The sequence below is a fragment of the Octopus bimaculoides genome, chromosome 20 (genome assembly GCF_046866305.1).
Source record: "Octopus bimaculoides isolate indiv1 chromosome 20, ASM4686630v1, whole genome shotgun sequence".
NCBI lineage: Eukaryota > Metazoa > Mollusca > Cephalopoda > Octopoda > Octopodidae > Octopus > Octopus bimaculoides.
In genome coordinates, this window is record NC_142947.1 from 29,190,753 (window position 1) to 29,212,497 (window position 21,745).

At 38.6% G+C, this 21,745-nt stretch overlaps 1 protein-coding gene across 2 annotated transcripts in view; it reads right to left on the reverse strand.

The window, feature by feature from the left end:
• Nucleotides 1–21,745, reverse strand: part of LOC106874719 (interference hedgehog) — a 325,926-nt gene that overhangs the window by 37,628 nt on the left and 266,553 nt on the right. For both annotated transcript variants that reach the window (XM_089338298.1, XM_089338297.1), the window contains exons 5-6: nucleotides 2,344–2,493; nucleotides 1,239–1,418 (exon numbers count right to left, since the gene is read on the reverse strand). In XM_089338298.1, coding sequence (XP_089194424.1) covers nucleotides 1,239–1,418; nucleotides 2,344–2,493 — 330 coding nt within the window. The remainder of the gene's footprint in view (nucleotides 1–1,238; nucleotides 1,419–2,343; nucleotides 2,494–21,745) is intronic.

The following is a 21,745-nucleotide window of genomic DNA, read 5'->3' on the forward strand; positions in this document are numbered from 1 at the left end:
CGATGTGATAGAAGAAAGAAGAAAGAAGAAATTTAAAAAGATCAACAAATAAAATGGAAGTGAAATTTTTTTTTTTTTTCATCTTTCTTCAATGTGACAAAGAACAAAGCAAAAACAAAAAAATGGGTTTTAAAAATATAAAGAATGAGCGGGTGCAGGCATGGATGAGTGGCTAAGAATTTTGTATTGTAGCCCTGTAGTGGTTCTAGATTTGATTCCACTACAAGAGACTTTGGGAAAATGTCTTCTACCACAGCCATGACTTCACAAATAGCTTGTGAGTTGAAATTGCACAGAAGACCATTGTATAAATGACTCTATGTGTGTGTGCGCGAGTGTGCATGTGGACAGTACATATTTCATCCATGTGTATTGGAGAAACAAACGCTATCAAGAAAACTAAAATGCTAAAATGGTGCTTATGAACAAAAAATACCATTAAGGCATTTGTTCTGTCAAAATTTTACAAACACTCCCTTGCCACTCATCTATAATAATGAATGCCAAAACAAATTTCTGTGTCAGTGTGTCACACTTCGACCCCCCCCCTCTCACTAGTCAATGACACTTCTACTCCTTTTCTTGGTGTGAGAGTAACAGTAGGCATAGAAACTGTGAGGACAGTAGTAGATTGACAGTTGAGATGGTAATGGGGTGGTAGTAATAGTATGAGCTGCAGTTGTGATAGGGGCAGAGGCAATGGTGATGATGGTGGGAGTTGAAACGGTCAAGCATGATGGTGACAGTAATGGATGTGAAAGACAGTGATGATGGTGGTGGAGAGGAAGGCAGTGAAGTCAAAGGTGTTGATGTCAGTGGTGTCAGAAGTCTGAAAGATGTGTGTATGACAGTTGTGGTGGCAATGGTAATGGTTGAAAACAATGGACAGAAAGAGAGAGAGAGAGAAAGAGGTTAGACAGAAAAAATATTGTACTAACCCCTGAATGGGAAGACAAAAAAATGTTTATCATTCAGATTTGCAATAAGTTCCAAGTCGACAGATTATATCATCATTTTGATGAAAATTGTTCATTGCTTGAAAAATATTGGTCAAGTTTAATAAAATTTAATATGTACTCAATGCACGAAGTGCCATTATTATGCTCTCTACAGGAGCTAGTGCGATTATAAATACAGTGAACCAATAAGTGATCAACTGATGACATTTTTCACAAAAAATGTGATGTAAAATAAAATTAAAAAATAAACTATTATTATTATTGTTTTTGTTTTATTACCTGAAAGCTTAGCTTCTCTTTTATCATGTGATAATTGGCCCCCATATTTTCTCCAGGTTATTTTTGGTAAGGGCTTTGCATAAGCAGCACATTCCAATACAATAGCATCTCCTTCAGGAACATTGAGGATGGTTGGTTTCTTGGAACCAAATATAAATGGTGGTTGGTTCTGGGCAGATTCTGAGAGGGGAAAAAGATGATGAGAAGGAGAGATAAATACATATACAGAGAGAGAGAGAGAGAGAGAGAGAGAGAGAGAGAGATTTTTAATGAAATAAAATACAAGTGATTTGTGTATCAGGGTTATTGGAAGTATTCCTGTTGTTTAGCCCCAGGACAGTGCTCTGCTTGTGAAGACCCATGATCAAAGACATTTTAGCTGTGGACATTCTATCTATTGTCTACAGATATTGGGTAAAATATTCAATATCTGTAGACAACAGGATGCTTTTAAGGGAAATATGGAAGCTATTCTATAAGGATGAGCAACCCTGTAAAGACCAGTTCATATTTTAGAAACAGTTGAATTTAATCACTGTTTAAATTTAAACAACGTTGTTTGATTAAATATGTACGGCAATTTTTTTTTTAATTGGTTTCCTGTAAAACTTATAAAATTTTCTGATAATTGATTAAAAAAAAAATAAATGACTGAAAAGATTTTGTTGAAAACTGCCCAACATTTTTAGGTGGCTCATCACATTACTATACACAACATTTACAATGTTTGTGTTTATGGTATGTACTGTTAAACAGCAGTAAAGTGTGTGTGTGTGTGTGATGTGAATGTGTATCTGCATGCACATACATATATAAGCACATTAACCCTTTAGCATTTAAACCAGCCATATCAGGTCCTTATGTTCTACATGTTTTATATTCAAATGAGCCATATTCAGCCTCTCCTACCTTCCATACAATGTCATTCTAAAAATATACAATCACATTGAAATGCTGAAGCTACAAGATAAAAACATACAATCACATGAAATGTTAAAGTTACAAGATAAAGCATGATTACTTCAAACCAATTTGAATAAATAAGTATTATGTCTGACAAAGTAATCTGAATGCTAAAGGGTTAAGTAACAAATCTTAAACTTACCAAGTGAGATGACGTTCAATGTTACTGCTTGGCTTGATGTTGAAGTTTCGTTAGTAAGAGGGTTTGTAGCAACACACTTATAGATGCCAGCATCTACAACTTGGACATTGCTGATTAATAAATTGTTGGATGGTGTAACTATAGGATAACCTGAATGACAAAAAGAAAGAAATAATAGCAAGGTAAATCAAAGTATATTTATATTGATGTCTCTTATTGGATGGTTAAACTGTAACCCTTTTATACAGGACTTTTTATGCGGGACTATTTGTGGCGCACATGGAATAGATTCTTGGGGTGAAGTGTTTGAACTTACTAGCCGATAAATTTTGTGAATGCCTTGCTCGTGTGTTTTTGATGTCGCATGGTCAAATTCCCATGAGTATATAGACACTTTCAAATTTATCGAACACCATGCTGATGATCGGAGTAGAGTAGCTTTATACTCTTAACCGTGAAACGTCGTACATGGTTAACTAAAGGCAGGTTTGTTTTTGCTTTTCTCTTCTGTTTTTGTTCTGTGTGTGCCATAAATATCGCCATCCGTTAGAGAAAAATTTGTAGTTTGGAATCAGTAGTTCTTTGACTACTATTTCTAAATTTTCAGTATGTTGGTGAAGCATCTCATGCTAAGCCCTATATATTTATGATTATATATATATATATATATACACATATATATATTTTATCTTTTACTTGTTTCAGTCATACAGATATACATATAAATACACATATGCATGTTTCATTAAATACATAACTATGTTCAAGATTTTTCTTTTGTATTTTATATCTTTAATATTTTCTTATGAGCTTTTTATACTTGGTTTGGAAAAATTGAGTTTCTAAATCAAAACCCAATGTTTCTACACTTTTATACAGTTTCCTTACCATTAAAAAGAAAGAAAAAAGAATTGATATATTCAGTGTTTGTATTGTTTCTTATATGAAGACAGGGATAGCCTTGGGCCATCAGAAATCACTGCCATGATGATTAAAATTTCCGGTGGTGTAGGATACAGCTTAGTCACCTGTACAATTAATCAGGTTATTCAGGAAGGCACCACTCCCAATGACAGGCAACCCAATTGAGGGACCAGCTACCCGAATCGACAGTACCCTGGTAGATAAAGCAATTAAGGATATGAAGACAGGGGAAAGACCCTGGCCCATCAGGAATCACCACTGAGATACTTAAAATATCTGGTGGTATGGGTTATGGTCTAGTCACCCATATTGTAAATCAGGTGGTACATGAAGGAGTCATACCCAATGACTGGTGTAGCAGTACCATAGTAAACTGCTACAAAGGTAAAGGTGATGCTTTAGATAGAAATAACTACAGGGGTATCAAATTGCTGGATCAAGCAATAAAAGTCATGGAGAGGGACATAGCCCAACTAATTAGGGAGAGAATTAGCCTAGATGAGATGCAGTTTGGTTTTGTGCCAGGTAGAAGCACCACTGATGCTATATTTCTGGTAAGGCAACTTCAGGAGAAATACCTAGCCAAAGATAAACCTCTGCACTTGGTTTTTGTTGACTTGGTGAAAGCCTTTGACAGGGTCCCCCGATCCCTTATCTGGTGGTCAACGAGGAAACTAGGGATAGACAGTGGCAGCTGTGCAGGAACAATAAGTACTAAGAGCACCTGAGGGCTTGAATCCTCTCAAATGCCCAGGAGGCTCTCTTGAGGTTGTAGATAGTTTCTGTTACTTAGGCGACCAAATTAACAATGGTGGAGGATGCTCTGAAAGTATTGTTTCTAGAATAAGAATTGGGTGGAGGAAGTTCAGAGCTGTTACCTCTGTTGGCAACAAAAGGACTCTCTCTCAGAGTGAAAGGTAGACTGAATGATGCTTGTGTGCGAATGGCTATACTCCATGGTAGTGAGACATAGGCTCTGAATGCAGAAGACATGAGAGAAATGAAGACAGTATGCTCCATTGGATATGCAACATCAGTGCACATGTACAACAAAGTGCAAATGTATTGAGAGAAAAATTGGGCATAAGAGGAATCAAATGTAGTATGAAAGAGAGAAGACTATGTTGGTTTGCACATGTGATGAGTAAGAATGAAGACAGCTGCATAAAGAAATGCTGATCACTGAAAGTGGATGGTACCCATGGAAGAGGGAGACCCAGGAAGACATAGAATGAAGTGGTAAGGACCGATTTCAGGATGTTCGGCCTCAAGGAGGAAATGACAAAGGACTGAGATGCCTGGCAATATGAAGTTCTTGAGAAGACCCACCCATGTCAGCGAAACTGAGTTCTAGAAGTGCTGTGTGTGCTTCACCTACACTTAACAAGAAAACTTCTCACACACCCTGCCACAACACACCAAACTACATCTCTTCTCTTCCCCACTCCCCAATCCTGTCCTCTTGGCCCTGTCTCACTGTATCTTTGCTATCCACTAGCCTCTGATCTGTGTTCCACCCACACTTAACAAGAAAACTTCTCACATACACTACCACAACACACCAAACTACATCTCTTCTCTTCCTTACATTTCCTCCTTCATGCACTATGCTTACCTCTCACTCCCTAATCCTGTCCTCAACTCCCTGTTTCTCTGTATCATTGCTATCCAGTAGCCCTCCCCTCACCACTCTATACACCCAGGTTTTCACCACTCACTTCCCCTCCTCACTCTCTAATCACGGCTTCTTTGACAATATCCTGCCACTTATATTATGACCTTTGAACCTCAAGGGTATACCCTGGCACTTGCCACCATCTATATCTCTCTCTTCCTTTACCCAACCATCCCATTTATATTCTTATCCCTGCCTGGCACTTTGCCACCATCTCTATCCTGATTACTCCTACTCTCCTTCTCCTGCACTTCCCTCAGGTTGGGTAACCATGTGCCTCCTTTGCGGCAGCACACCCATTTCTGTCCTCATTCCTGATCTCTTTCTCTCTCTCACCAGCCAGGTAACCTTGTACCTCCCCCACAGCAAGACACCTGTTTCTGTCTCTCAGTTTCACTATAACCTTTCATCATCTGACACAAGATTACCTCCTCCAATTCCCCTTCCCCTCTCAAAAGATTTTTGTCTTGTAGGTTACTTGGTGATCCTGTTAGTACAGATGCTACTTAAATAGCATCCAGTTCACAGTGTAAAGTGGTTGGCATTTGGAAGGGCATCCAGCTGTAAAAACCTTGCTAAAACTGACCTTGCCTGTGCTTGTGCCATGTAACTCCACCCTGCTGGGTGATTGGTGTTAGGAAGGGCATCCAGCTGTAAAAATTCAGCCAAAATAGTCACAGAAGTCTGGTGCAGGCTTCTGCTTGGCTGGTTCCTGTCAAACCATGCCAACATGAAAGGCAAATGTTAAACAACAGTGATGATACTGGTTGAATAATGATACTGGTTGAATAATGATACTGGTTGAATAATGATACTGGTTGAATACATATAGGCTTTCTTGCCAAGGGTTTATTGACCATTAGGGTGATGCCTCAGTGGTCATGTGTTGATTTCTTTTTTAGTGTGTTTGTATTAATTTTGACATTGTTATGGTTTCCATAATTGGTTTCAAATTTTGGCAGAAGGCTAGCAATTTTGGGAGAGGGGATAAGTTGATTACATCGATGTCAGTTCAACTGTACTTATTTTATTGACCTTGAAAAGATGAAGGGCAAGGTTGATCCCAACAGCATTTGAACTCAGAATGTAAAGTCAGAAGAAATGCTGCTAAGCATTTTTTTCTGGTGCGGTAACAATTCTGTCTGCTCACCATCTTACTGGTTTTCATAATTAATCTTTTTTGTGGACTTATATAAAGCATGTAAGTATTTTCTCCTAGCATTTACCTATCAAATTTTGTTTTGTAGTATGATGATGGTGTGTGGTGTAGATCCATACTGAAAGTGCAGAGGGAGCCTATGTGAGATTGTTGTATTGATCTGTCCAATGTAACAGCTACCATCCTCAAGTTTGCAACATTGAGTTTTACAATCAAATTTATAGATTACATTCATCACCTATATTTTGTTCTTGGGTTCATACGTTTCTGGTGAGTTATTGATAAAGAGGTTCTCAGATTTGGTATTTTCATAGTATATTATTAGTCTAAGTTTATGGTCAAGTGTGATGCATTTTGTGTTGCATTTTATGAAGGTTTTTATTAGATGTTTCTCCTTTTGATAGGATTTGTGCATTTGGTTCATGCAATAGATTTCAGTTTAGTGTATTCTCTGGTATTTTGTATTTGTGTATGCTTTTATACCTTGGTTCACTAGTCTATTAAAATGCCCATTATTAACCTTTAGCACATTAAGGGCAAATCATGTTGCTGAATGAGTTTTCTCCCCTGTAGCTGCAAGCACATTGTGCTGCATTGAGAGGTAAGAAAACTTGTATGGGAATATGATTTGCCTTCAATGTGCTAAAGGTTAATTTATGCTTGTTTAATTCTAGTACATTGTTTGTGGATGAGAATATAAATGCTCTTCTGAAGAGTGATTTTACCATTGACATCTTATAGTTGTGTGGGTATTTACTGTCTCCATGTAAGTATTTGCATTTGTTTGATTCTTTGGTGTATACTTACATAATGTATGTTTTTTTTCTCTACATGTTTATGTTTAAAGATGGGGTCTTATTTGTATCATTTTGGATGTTAAATTTAGTAGAGTTGTTTTCTAAGTCTTCCATTAGTCTCTCAGCTTCCTTAAGAGTATCTATTACAAGTAGTATATCAGCTACATATCTAATGTATATTATTTATTTGTGTTTTGCTATTATTCTGTTTTCTATTGTTGATAGGTAGAATGCTGCAAATGGAGGTCCTAGTAGGGAAACCCATATTCACTCCACCTGTTTGTATAAATTTCTTTCTGGGCAGCAAAACAGCACTTCAGTCGTGCATATCATAAGTAGTTTTGTTCAATAAGTTTGCTGGTATCATGAGCAGCTTTATATTTAGCTGTTTATATACATCATTTATAATGATTTTAATCTTTTATGTCATTGGGACATTGGTGAACATTCTACATTTAATGTAGAAATGGTACCTACATTATCCGTTTCCCCTAAGATCTGTAGAAATTGCTCAGATGAATTTTTACACTATTCCTCATATTTTTTTCTTCTGCTTTTTTACTCGTTTCAGTTATTTGACTGTGGCCATGCTGGAGCACCACCTTGAAAGGTTTCTTTTTTCTAGTTGAACAAATTGGCTCCAAGACTTACTTTTAAGTCTAGTACTTATTCTATCAGTCTCTTTTGCCAAACTGTTACGTTACAAGAATATAAACACGCCAACACCAGTTGTCAAGTGGTGATGAGAGGACAAACAAATAGATATATACATACATATACAATATATACATACATATATATATATACATATATACACACACAATGGGCTTCTTTCAGTTTCTGACTACCAAATCCACTCAAAAGGCTTTGGTCAACCTGAGGCTATAGTAGAAGACACTTGCCCAAGGTACTACACAGTGGGACTGAACCCAGAATCATGTGGCTGGGAAGCAAGCATCTTACCATGTGTATTTTCTTTTTATAATACTGTCAAGTCGTTTGGTGATTGATTGTATAGGTGTATTTTGGGGGGATATTATAGGTTGGGGGTGTGTGTGTTTTTCTTATGTATTTTTACTGTGCCATATATAAATATATATATATATATATATATAAATACATTTGAAGCTTTATCTAGAAATAAAAAAGAAAGTACAATTTGTCTTCCACTGTTACAAATTAGTAAACAGTTAAATTTCATTTAACACATTTGTATTTAGAATGGAGAGCTACACATTCACTTTTTTATTCAAAAAACATTAAAAAATTTGTTTACAAATTCCCCAGTGTGATAAATAAATAGTTTATACAAATCATGATTACACGAGACTCAGAAATCAACATTGATATATGATGTTTAAAATAAAATTTAAGCTGTGTTTAGAACATTCCAACATTTTCATTGGTTGACAGATAATTTCATTTTATTTAAAATCTATTTGTTTAATTTGTGTGTGTGTGTGTTTCTGTTTGCAATGAATTTTTAAAGAAAATGTTGACCTCAAAGGAATCTGAACTTACAACATAAAGGACTGTAATAAATACTGCAGTGATTTAACAAAGCCACCACTCTACTACTACTGCTACTTGCTGCTGCTGCTGCTACTACAACTACTACGACTACTACTAATAATAATAGTAATTTTCCCCCAAATTTTGGCACAAGGCCTGCAATTCTAAGGAGGGAATAGTCAATTACATTGAGCCCACTTCTCAGATGGAACTTATTTAAATATGTTGACCCAAAAGGGATGAAAGACAAAATTGACCTCAGCAGAATATGAACTCAGAACATACAGAGTTGAATGGAATGTTATATACTGGAAGCTGAGTTGGAAAATTAAGCCACAAAAAAGCAGAAGAAACTACTGACAGCATACTGAAGTCATCACCCTACAGCAGATATAGACAGAATATCTCTATCCCCACCCACATAAGAAAGGGGTAACCGGACATGAAAAGGAACTGGACTATAAGCAAAACCAGGATGACTTGATTCTAGCTGTACAAGCATACAATAATAAGAACAAAACAATGAAAATGGACGAAATTCACAATGTGCATTCAGCACAATGAGATGGTTGGTTACATTATCTCTAGCTTCCCAGTCCTTACCAAATCTGAATATATATCCAGGCATAATCAAGTGGGATGTATATACCACTGGGCAATTTGCCAATACTTCAATATGAAAACATGCACCAAACACAGTACAAGATAATGACTTGGCCACAATCATCTAGGATATGTCTGTCCAAACCGATAAAAGAAATCAAGATAAACCATCCAGACATAATAATCAAGGAACAGAGAAAAAAAAAATGCATGCTGATAGACATCAAAACCTTGAAAGTTGGAACATAAAGTACGATTAAAAAATATGAACAAAAACATACAAGCCATATCAGAACTTAAAACACTACACACCGTATAAAAAAAAATAGCCTTATTAGGAACAGCTTACATGTGATTATCAATTCAATAGCAAAGACCAAATAGAACAAATTTCACAGACCTTACTTAGGCAATTATAGTTCTTTTTACAAGTACTCCAAAGAAAATTTCATTTGGTAAATAAAACATGATAATAATACTTTCATAGCTTCTGATCTTAACTGAGTAGATGTACATGTACATGTTTTATCTTGGCATAAAAGATGGGCCAACAAGTCTAGCATACATGCATAAAGTTTGTAGTGTAAACCATACAAGACAGAAAATTTGCTCCTTGCAAAAACTTATTGCCAACTGTATTTTAGCCACTGTTCACCGTGTTTTATGTTGTTCAGTGAGAGCCATGGCAAGCTAAAATCTACTGTTACCTTTCATTCATCACTTGCTCCAAACAGTTGAGCAAAGTGCAGGTGAGAAGTAGCATAGAGCTGCTGAAATCAAATAGTACACAACCATTCCAGTCCATCAAAAGCCAAATTGTGGCTTTGTTACAAAACCATGTCTCCTTATCAGATATGGCTTTCAGATAGTGAGAGTATGAGTGGGAGAAAGGAAACAGTAAGAAGAGGTTAGAAGTGGATATAATAGAGGAAGAAGAGAAAGGGTTAGGATGGAAGATGTGGAAATGGTGGATTGTGGAGATTGAATAGAAGAGAGCTGTAAAGGGGAGAGAGAGAGAGAAGAGAGAGAAGAGAAAGAAAGAGGGAAATTGAAAGAGAGAGAATGAAAAGAAAAACTTTAAAATAAGAAAGAGAAAGTTTTGATAGAGAAACACAAAATTCTTACCCAGCACCACCACAAACTAACAACTTCACCTTTATTTCCACAAAAGCAAAAAAACTAGACTGCGGTGGGTGGTTATTGGCCTAGGAATGAGAGTTGTTTGCGTTTAAATAACACATTAACTTTTTGATATCACAGATTCATGTCATAAGCTGTTCCAGCCTACAACAGCCCCCCCCCCATCAAACCACCAATACCATCACAAATACCCTGCCAACTATTCATGCTTAGATAATAGCTATTAAGTATGTATACACACATGCACAGATAAAGAAAGTAGCTTGATGATTGCTTAAAAAGTGCCACAGGCTACAAACAGGTTCACTGGAGATATACACACGTAGATGTATTTGTTTATACATTCATATATATGTATAGGGTGTGTGCATAATGTACATGTACATACACATATGCATCATCATCATCATCGTTTAACGTCCGCTTTCCATGCTAGCATGCGTTGGACGATTTGACTGAGGACTGGTGAACCAGATGGCTACACCAGGCTCCAATCTGATTTGGCAGAGTTTCTACAGCTGGATGCCCTTCCTAACGCCAACCACTCCGAGAGTGTAGTGGGTGCTTTTAAGTGCCACCGGCACGAAGGCCAGTCAGGTGGTACTGGCAACGGCCATGCTCAAAATGGTGTATTTTACATGCCACCCGCACAAGAGCCAGTCCAGCAGCACTGGCAACGATCTCGCTCGAAAGTCCTTACACATGCCAAGGGTCCTTACATATGCCAATATATATATATACACACACACACACACACACATACAAATATGTATATATAATAGAATAAAGACATAAATAGGCAAATAACTGGTATCTGGTTAGATTATGACATATATTTATATATTTATACATCTTGAGTGTAGAAAAGAATGCTTAAAAATTTTTTTAAAAATCAATAAAAGATAGGTTGCGGAATGTTCACAATGGTTGTGATATATGCTAGTATGTTCCCAGAATCGTTATAAGGTAAGTTCATATTTATTGATATCTGATAGTAGGTTAAGGAGATCATTATAGATAAAATCCGAAACTGAAGGAAGGTGCACAGGTTTTTCCCTTATAGCTGCTTCCAGAACAGATGTGCAGCTAATGCAATTTCCTGCAAACAATCTGCAACTAGTATTTTAGTGGCAGTCTCTTCCATCTTCAGAATAGATATCCAAGGGTTGGACAAAATAATAACCTGAGGAATAACCAGCCTAGAAATTCAAACATAGATTAATTAAAGAACATAGACCAACTGAATGTTAACTTGTGGAATAATATATTACTTTAACTATCAGGCTTCAATCATTTCAGCTAAAAGGATTTGATTAATACACCTGAATTGTAATAAAAATATTCACTAACTTACTTAAAACATGAAAATATACTTAAAACCATCTAAATGTAAACCAACAGTATAACATATCATTCAACTAGTGCAAGCTTGTCAATAATTCCAATCTCGCATTGAAGTAGTGATCAACACTAAAGGTGGATTCTACAAGAAAGCTTATGGATAACATGTGTACATGTACACAAATTTTAATTCAACTGTCTTTTTTTGCTACATTAGAGTTGTTTATTAAATAACCAAATATATCCTCAAATATCTTTTGTACCCTTATATGTATCTCTCTCTTTCTTTGTATATATAATAAATAATAAAAATACATGAATGAGAGAATAAATGAATGCAAGTATTTATTGAATTTATTTGTTGACTTAGCATCTCATGTTATTTAAAGTTTTATGAACATGACAACAGTTCCTACAACATATGGAGACAAAACAAGATGGCTTCTTTCTTACAAGAACTTAACCCTCATTGGTCAGTTTAGGTCATATTGTGGATAACTTAGCATGGAATTTGATGCATCAGTGACACCACTGCTTGAAGTATGGAATGATAAGGAGCAGCATCCAAGAGTTTAAAGTCAGATGGTCAGTTTTGGTAATATAGATGTAGTGATATCTTAGCAACAACAGATGAATGCCACAGTCATCAATGTATGGGACTTGGGGTAGCATGTCTGCTGGGCCATTAAAATTCAGGAACAGTGGGTAGTGATATCTATATGAACAACAAGCATAGTATAACCTGGTCTAGAGAGGTATGTCAGGATTATTGGGGTCAATGGTTTGAAACGCATTAAAAGTGGGTATCTTCTACAGCAACAATAATAAAAAGTTAACCTTTCCATTGATGATATACGGAAGGCTGTTGGAGTATGTGCAACTTTTCTTGGAGCCAGAGTTGGAAACTGAGAGCACCAGGTAAGAATGGTGGGGTCCTGCTGAGTATACTCCAAATGATGTTGCGTGTTGAGGTGCTGTGGTCGTGGCTATCAAGAGGCAGGATCCATCCAGTAAACAGTTGGTAGGAATTTGACTGTTGCATGTGGGAGTGTGAGATGGAATTTGCTTCTGTTATAGCATGTAAAATTGGAAGCAATATAGTCAAAACATAAATAATGGACCATAACATTTGGGGAATTAAAAAATTTATGGTATCTATGAGATCTAGAGAAATGTTTCCTAGTTTTAGAAAGCTCTTGGCTAGAATGATAGAAACACTTTGGTTGAATGGAGGATTATACCAAATAACCTTTCATTTTGTAATTCTCTTATGGTTTGGGAGTACAGGTGGGGGATCTAAGTTTATTAGTAAAACCGCTCTTTGCCAGAACTTCATTGTAACAGGGTGCATCTCTCTTACAAATCTCTCCATCTAACAATAGTCTGGCGATTCTACTGATACTTGCACAGGCTTCTGATTATAGCTGGAAGGTGGTCACCATCGTCATCATCATCACCATTAAAGTCTATTTTCCATGCTGGCATGGCACATATATGTTCATTTGTGTATATATGTGTAAACAGACTGCTGAATATTTGTGTTTACAGATAGAAGTAATTAGAAAAGAGTGTGAATATTTTATCAAAAGCTGAAGATTTTTGAACTGTAACTATTAGTTTCACATTTTGGATTGTGAAACCAGATTCTTCAGCACTTAGCAGTTCAAAGTGATATTATAAAAGCTGTCCCTCTTACTGTTTATTAAAACTGCCATGATCATCATGGCCACTACCATTATAGGTTTAAAATTTTAGCACAATGCCAGCAATTTTGGGGGAGAGGTTAAATCAATTACATTGACTCCAGTGTTCAACTGGTACTTATATTCTACAACAATGCATTATATATGCATGTGTGTGTGTGAGAGAGGGGGAGGGAGGGAGAGAGAGAGAACGAGGGAGGGAGGGAGAGAGAATGAGGGAGGGAGGGAGAGAGGAAGAGAAAGAGAGTGTGTGTGTGTTGCAATATGTTTTTTTTTTGCATAGTCATGTAATGAAATTCCTTGTTTTACAAGTTAACTTAAAATGTTTTGGAGGTTTATCTGAAGTTCTTTTGTGTGTATATTTCTTTATCACACATGTTAGGGGGTGGTGGCAGAGCTGCAGAGGGAGGGGGAAGCAAGGGAAAAGGAGGGTATATGATGGAAATGGGGGGAATAGTGAAAAAGGAAGGGGAGAGGGAGAGAGGGAATCTTTCATTCTAAAGTAACATAGAACCTATTAAGTTGGGTACCAGATATATTTGTTATATAATCATGCAAATAAACTCCTGCTGTATAAACAAATAAACAATATTATTTATCTTTTGTTCTTGACATTTTATATTTATTTCAGATATCTTGCTTCCTTCTTGAGAGAGAGAGAGAGAGAGAGAAGGGATGGTAGAGAGAGGATGGGGAGAAAAAGAGAAGGTGTGAGAGAAAGCAGTGGGGTCAGTGGGGATCTGTTTGGTCCCATGAGGCAGCTCGGGGTTTGACTTCAGATAGGAATTATATCATAAAAAAACTCAACCATTGCTAACAACATCTGCCTGACAACATCGACAGAGGCACAGTTTTAGTGTGATGACAACAATGATAACCATGATCTTGATGATGATGAGGATGAGGAGGAGGAGGTGGAGGTGGAGGAAAGCATTTTGAACTAGTGAGGTAGGGGGTAGATAAACATTGTCACTTGAACAACTAAATACTGCAATCAAATTCGCACTCAATAAATGACTGGCAGTTTCTACAAAAAAAAAAAAAAAAAAAATCAGTCAAATGGAAATTGTAGTTGTGACCAATGCCAGTGCTGTCTGACTGGCTCTCGTGCTGGTGGCATGCAATAAGCATCATTCATGTGTGGGTCATTGCCAGTGTCACCTGACTGGCTCCCTGTGCTGGTGGAACATAAAAAGCACCATCTGAACATGGCCAATGCCAGTGCCACCTAACTGGCTCCCATGCTGGTGGCATGTAAAAAGCATCCACTACACTCTCAGAGTGGTTGGCGTTAGGAAGGGCATCCAGCTGTAGAAACATTGCCAGATCAAGTGGTGGTATGATGTCAACTTAATGTGACAGTCCCATGAAAGGGAAGAATACTACTGCTATTGAGCCCTAAGAAGCACTGCTTCCTGTCGGCCTTGACACATTTCTTGTGTCCTTATGTTTACAAAGGGGGAGATAAGCACCTTCACCCAGCAAAGCCAGCATCCAGAGACTAGTTTCTGAGTCATTGCTCGTCATCAGTCTGGAGTAGCATGGCTTGCTAGCTGAATTTTTTATTAATACAATAATGTCACATATAGATGATACAGCACAGGACAATACATACAAATGAAGTTAATGCGAGTTCGAATGAACCTTAGTTAAAAATTTTTATGAAAAGATGAATTTTATATTATATAGTCTTTTTTTTTCCCTTTTGGGAAGGGGATTATGCCCGGTTGCCTAAAAGGCCCAGCCGCTACACCTTTCCTTCCTTTTTTTCTCCCAATGCAGATTAAGTAGGGTTACTAGTACCCACCTTTCTTAACACAGCCTTCCATCTTTCCTCAAACACACTTCGCAACAAGATTCTCTTCTCCAGCCCTATCTTCAGGTGATATCTGAAGTATTGTAGCAAACCAGGGCCAGAGATGAAGGATCCCATCATGAGTCCTTGCATTCTAGTCTTTCACACATTCTTTCAGCACAGCAACTGTGCAGAAAAAAACATACCTCACCTTCCTTCAAGAGTCCAGTTGGTGGTACAATCTTTATTATAGATTCAGCTAATAGCTGTACTCCTCCCAGATGTGACAACACGTGTTCAACATAAATCATCAAGCCTGACAGCCCCCGACAATGTACAAAAGCATGCTGGACGGTTTCATTGTCCAGCCCACATCTTGGACATGTTGTTGGCACTGACATTCCATGCCTGGATAACTTATCTCAAACAGGTAAAACGTTCCTGTAGCACTGCCAGGTCAGGGATTTTTGGTAATTATCCAAATACCCTAACCTGAAAGTTTTTTGGAACAGGTTGGTAAGCTGGTTCTCATCAAACCCCAGAGCCCCTCCTAGGGCATCATCGTTTTTATGCTCTACCAGCTCTCTATACAAAACCAAAGTGGTATTCTCACTGCCAGCTTTGCCCACCTTGTGGATAAGCATGAGTGCCTGTCAGCACTCCTTTTACTATTCGGTCAGATTATGTCTTTTTATGAAACATGGTTTAAATTGCTCCAAGGAAGCTAGTCGTGGAAAGAATTCCTTTGCCAGCGGATTCCACACCTTATCACCTTCCAGGTAGTGTCAGAGATGCCTCAGCCTCAATGCATGTCTACGCATCATCAACAGCAGAGTGCCTCACAAGTGGCTTTCCTCCCTTCCACAATACATGGAAGAGGAGTCGCTCCAATTTGTTCAGCCATGAGAAAGGGCAACGGACAATGGTCAGGTGGTAGGTGATGACAGATGCAATAAACACTTGTACCACCTGAAAGGAAGGGGGAGGTGGTACAGAGACCTTCCAGACCAGGGCCTCCACTCTGTCTGCCACGTCGCTCCAATTCTTTTCTGTCCATTCCAAACCAAACTCCAAGCAACTTAACAGGACCATCTGTCCAGTGACCCATGACACTGGACGATATTGACTTGCTCCTCCAGGTGCCGAGGCACAAGCCGATGGACTTGTCCTTGTTAACTTTGCCCCTGCCACTGCCTCGTATCCTCTGATAGCCTCTTCTACACGGGGAGCTGAGCCTCATTGGACATGATGATGGTAACGTCATCTGCGTAAGCAGAGACCGACTTACTGCAACCAATTTCATTGGGGGTGTCCCCCAAATTCTCCAACTTCTGCAGTAATGGCTCAAGAGCCAACACATACAGAAGTGGAGACAGGGGACACCTTTGATGAACTGAAAACTTGATTGAAAACGGCTCCGACAGGTAGCTGTTTATTTGGACTGTGGATTTGATGCCGTTATACATGGCAGAGATTAAACCACAGAAGTCAGGCCCAGCCCAGCTGCTTTGAGGACTGCCACCAGGTATTGGTGGTCTACCCTATCAAATGCTTTACTTTCGTCTAAATGGGCCAGTGCCCCACCTTTGCTGGTTAATTTACCCAACCTGTCTAAGATGTCGTGGATGAGGTGAAGATTGTCTTGGATCGACCTGCTGGGATGGTGCATGTCTGTGCCTTCCCTACCAGTTTCTCCACAACACACGTCAACCTTTTAGCTAACACCTTGGCCAAAATCTTTAACTCTACATTGTGTAGAGTTATGGGCCTGTAATTATTTATAATATACCCCTTGCTTGGGTCCTTTTGGATCAACGTCAGTACTTCCTGACTCACAGAGCAGGGAATCCTCCCATTTTGTTGTCAGTTTGTGTAGACGCTGGCCAGCAGGTCCCTGAACAAGTCCGGCGTGCTATGACAAAACTCATAGGGTAGACTTTTCCCTGGTGCACTCGGGCAACGCCTCTTTGACCTCCGCAGCTGTAACTGGCCCTTCACAGTACCTTGTCTCCCATGCCGAGAGTTGCGTCCCGCTGGCGATGAATTCCTTTAGGGACTTTCCACATTCTAGAGTGTCGCCCTGCCCAAACAACTGTGCAAAATGTCGATGAAAAGCCTTTTGCATCTCATCCTGTCCATAGATATTGCACCCGTTTGTCTATTAAAGACTTTATAGAGGCATTTTTACCTCTCTGACTCTCCACACGACGTGGCCATCCGGCAATGTTAATACCTTCTCGTCCCACTGCATGTAGCTTAGCTCTAACTCTGCAGACTTCATGTTTAGCGTTGAGGTGACAGTACAAGATTGTTTTTGCTGCCTGCATTCTAGATGCAGAGCCAGATTCAAAGGCCTCATCTAGGTTCTTAACTAAGTTACCCTCTATTCTAGATCTATCTAAACTTAGCTGATTGCTAAATCTAATAGACTCTAAACGGATGGCTCTCTTGAGGGCATGTCACCATCTATTATTAATGTTGGCACCACATAGTGCCCTTTGTACTAACTCCTTAATCTGGGCACGGAAGGCTTTAGAAGTCAAAATAGACTTGTTCATCTTCCAGTATCCAGGTCCCTGTCTGTGACATTTATCTATGTGTACTGCACACATCACAAATTTGTGATCGTGTAAGGTGCAATACAAAATTGTGGAGTACTAAAAGTATCCCTATCTCTATCTCTTACGAATACTCTATCTAAATAAGATCTGCATGAGCTGTCGTTATAACTCCATGTCCACTGTGGAACGAACGGCTTATCAAGTCTGTACCGGTCTACTAGATTATAGCTGTCTAATAGACCCTTGAGGCCAGGGTTTCCCTTCCTATCAGTCAAACCAACACTATCCACCCATGCATCGAGGATAGTGTTAAAATTGCCTAACAGAACTATTGTTTTTGACATCATTAGAAAGTGCTCCTGGTCTTGATAAAAACCCGACTGCCTACCCTCCTTAGGAGCGTAGACAGCTACCAACCTGAAGGACTGTTTACTCACATGGGTCACATCTAGGACAACGAGCCTACCTTCTTGGTCCAGAAAAACTGTACTTACCTGTATGTACAAGTTCTTCCTGAATAAGACCGCCACGCCCCCCCCTCCTTGTCAGCTAGAAATAAATTTCTCATAGTCATTCAAGAGAGGCGAGAACGCTTGTGGTCCACTCATCTTGGACTCAGTTACGATGCATACATCTATATCATGTGATCTGAGGTCGTGCAGGAAACAAGCTTGTTTCCATTTCAACCCCAGACCACGCACATTCATGCACCCTAACTTAATCGACATGGTACAAAAATTTTGAAAAGGAGTACTTATAGTTTGAGTTTGGGGAGGGGCTGCACAAATCTGTCTTCTTCCCCATCCTTCTCTTTACTTGGTGTAGCTGCTGGGCTTTTTCTAGGTGTGGCGGCCGGGCTTACAATTAGCTTCACCTCAGAGCTGACATCTCTTATATCTTCTGAATAGCGAGATTATATCTTATATCTTATATCTTCTGAATAGCGAAAAAAGTTTCCCATCCATTTTTGCAAATCTCACCTCTTTTTGTGTCTTTGATTTACTTATACACTCTCGTCCTGTGATGGTGCTTGATGACTGTTGCTAATGGTTTGTTTTTCTCACTAAACATTGCAATATTTTCTTGTATTTTGGGGAGAGGTTTGGCAAATGGTTTTACTATGGGGTTGGATTGGGGAGTTTGGTTCTGTGTGTTTGCTGTTGTTGCTTTTTTTGTTTTGGAGGGGAGTCGGGAACGTGTTTTTTTCTTTTTGTGAGTGATTGTAGTGAAGTCCATTTCTTCGTTTTCATTATCTAACTGTGTCTTCTTTGATTTCCACTTTGTCTTTCTTTTTGTGCTTTCTTCTTTGTTTTTTTTCTCCCTTTGTAGTGGTCTTTTCTGTTTTCTCATTCGTGGCTTTTTGGGGAGGGACCAATTGGAATGGACATAGCCCTTCTCTCCACATCTGAAGCATCTGGGCCTACGTCTTTCCACTGCTACCCGCATGAATAGCCCCTTACCTACAAACACCCTACTGGGCAAATTTTTGAGGGTCACATTGGCTACTTGAATGACCATTTCTAATGATTGTCCTCACCAGTTCACTGCCTCCTTTTTCTTCATTTGCAAAACCAAAATCTCTTCTACATCGTACATGACTGCAGCTGCTACCCACATTATCTCATACTCTACTGGGATTTCATCAACTGTTATTTTTATGATCCTGCAACCCAAGTAAGTGGGTAGCAGCATTATCTTGTCATTCTTTAACGTTTGTGTTGACACTTCCTTTGCTTCGCTAGCCAACTCGAACTGTGCCTCGATAATAGCACTTCTCACCCCTCGACTAATATAGTGAACTTTATGCCATACTGGCACCATACATTTCTCTACTGTTTCATTTTTAACATCCATTATTCTTTTCTCTTTGATGTTATATATCTTGTATATAACTGTTTTGGCATTAATGACCTGTGCTGTCTCTGGGGGCAGCAACAACTTTGTATCCGCTCCCCTTTTTTTTATCAGATTCCTGAACTTAAAAAGTTGTTCCATGGTGACTTCAAGCTCAGTCATGTTGCCACCCACCACAGCTGAAAAACTTTGTTTCTTCCTGGTATCCTCATTATTAACAGTCAGATTTCCTTTTCCCATCTCAGGAAAATCCTTCTTAGAAGAGATGTTAAATTCCATTACGAATTTACCACAAACTTGTCAAAATAACACAAAAATTTTCAGAATAAATTACCTGTAATGGGTTTAAAAAAAAACAAACATTTTCACAATAAATTTTCGAATAGAGAACAGAAATTTTCCACCCCAAAGGGCGAAAGTTACTGTTTGTCAAAAGACAACAGTTCACATCCAGTCAAGATTTTTCACAATAACACAAATAAACAAGGAACAGACAGAAATGAACTCACATAACATAGGGTAGCAAAAATGAAGATATCGATGGATCGCAGAATAAAAAGGCATGGCATGCTAGCTGAATTCTTTACTACAGGCACAAGGCCTAAACACAGCTGGGACATACACAGACATGCGGGAACCAAAGACACATGAAAGGATGAATGTAAAATGAATTAAATTACAATGAAAATGAGACTGCCGTCTTGGTCCCGCTCTGAGATGAAACTGCGATCTCCTTGTTTTCTTTTTTAACCGTACATTTTAATTAACAATTTCCAGCCCCGCTCCTAGGCAAAACTGCAACTTCCCTTTTCTTTTCTACCTTACATTTTAAAGAAAATATTTTAACGACTGTTCATTCAATAGTTACAGGATTTACTTATTTTCCTTTTTTTTTTTAAAACAAAAAATTAAACTAAATGTTTTTCTCAGTCTTTCACAGTCTTTAAAATAAATCACGACTTACACTTCATCTTCTCCTTTTCTTCCACATAATTCACCACCGAGGCGCGAGGTTCAACATCTACTTCCAGCCCCAGTGGATTGTATCTGTGTGTCTGTATGTTTGTGCATTTGTGTGTTTGTTTCACTGTAATTCTGCGTGTTTCGTCTGTGTGTCTATCTTTTTAGGTTTCTGTGATTCTAAGATATCTTGTATCTCTTTGTCTATATTTCTGTGCATTTGTATGTCTGTGTGTTTGAGTGTCTGAATGTTTTTGTACTTGTAACTCCTTTACTGGTGATTCTACTGGTGAATCTTCCCCGTTTCTCATCATAGGTTGGATAGCCTCTTCCATTGCTTTGTACTTCTTCAGTTCCACTATCTTTGGTGACTTCCTTCTCTCTCTTTTTCTTGCTTTCACCTCTGCAAAATTCCCGTTTTGTTCTCTTATCTGTTTCTGCTGTTTCTCCACCATTATATTCTCCTGAATACTCTCCTTTACAATTTCCACTGCTGCTCTAGGGCATTTCTTTCTCAAGTGCTCTGTTTCACCACATTCATAACACTTGGGGGGGGGGGGGTCTCCCCTCCAACATTATCTCCAGCTTTTCTTCATTTGGTAGCTCCAAAGTTTCAGGTATTTCGTTGTAATATTTCGGGCTCACTCCACAAATCATCCCTAATCTGTAGCCCCACTATTTCACTTGTTGGGTTCAGCTTATCATGCCCATCTTCATCTCCTCACTTTCCTTCCTTATCTCCGAAAAACAAAATTGCTGCTATTATCCACTCTGGATCTTTTGATGGTGGGTTTCTTCCCACCCTAATTCTGACAATTCATTTATTCAAACAGTTTGGCATCAATATCCCATTAAATGATGATTGATATATATATATATATATATATATATATATATATATATATATCATCATCATCATCCTTTAACGTCTGCTTTCCATGGGCTGGATGGTTTGACTGAGGCCTGGCAAAGTTTCTACAGCTGGATGCCCTTCCTAATGCCAACCACTCCGAAAGTGTAGTGGGTACTTTTACGTGCCAGTCATGCGGTACTGGCATCGGCCACGCTCAAATGGTGCTTTTTATGTGCCACCTGCACAGGAGCTAGTCCAGTGGCACTGGCAACAACCATGCTCGAAAGGTGCTTTTTTTACGTGCCACCGGCACGGGAGCCAGTCAGTTGTCCAGGCAACGATTACGCATGAATGGTGCTTTTAACATTCCAGTGGCATGTGTCCATAGCTTATATATATAACCTGAGGACAATCCAGGACATCATCTTATTAGTGTTTCATGTAAGAACACTGTTAGCATAGTATTCAGTTAATTGAATAAAACATCAGGTAAACTCCAATGGATTATAAATGGGGGCACCTTGC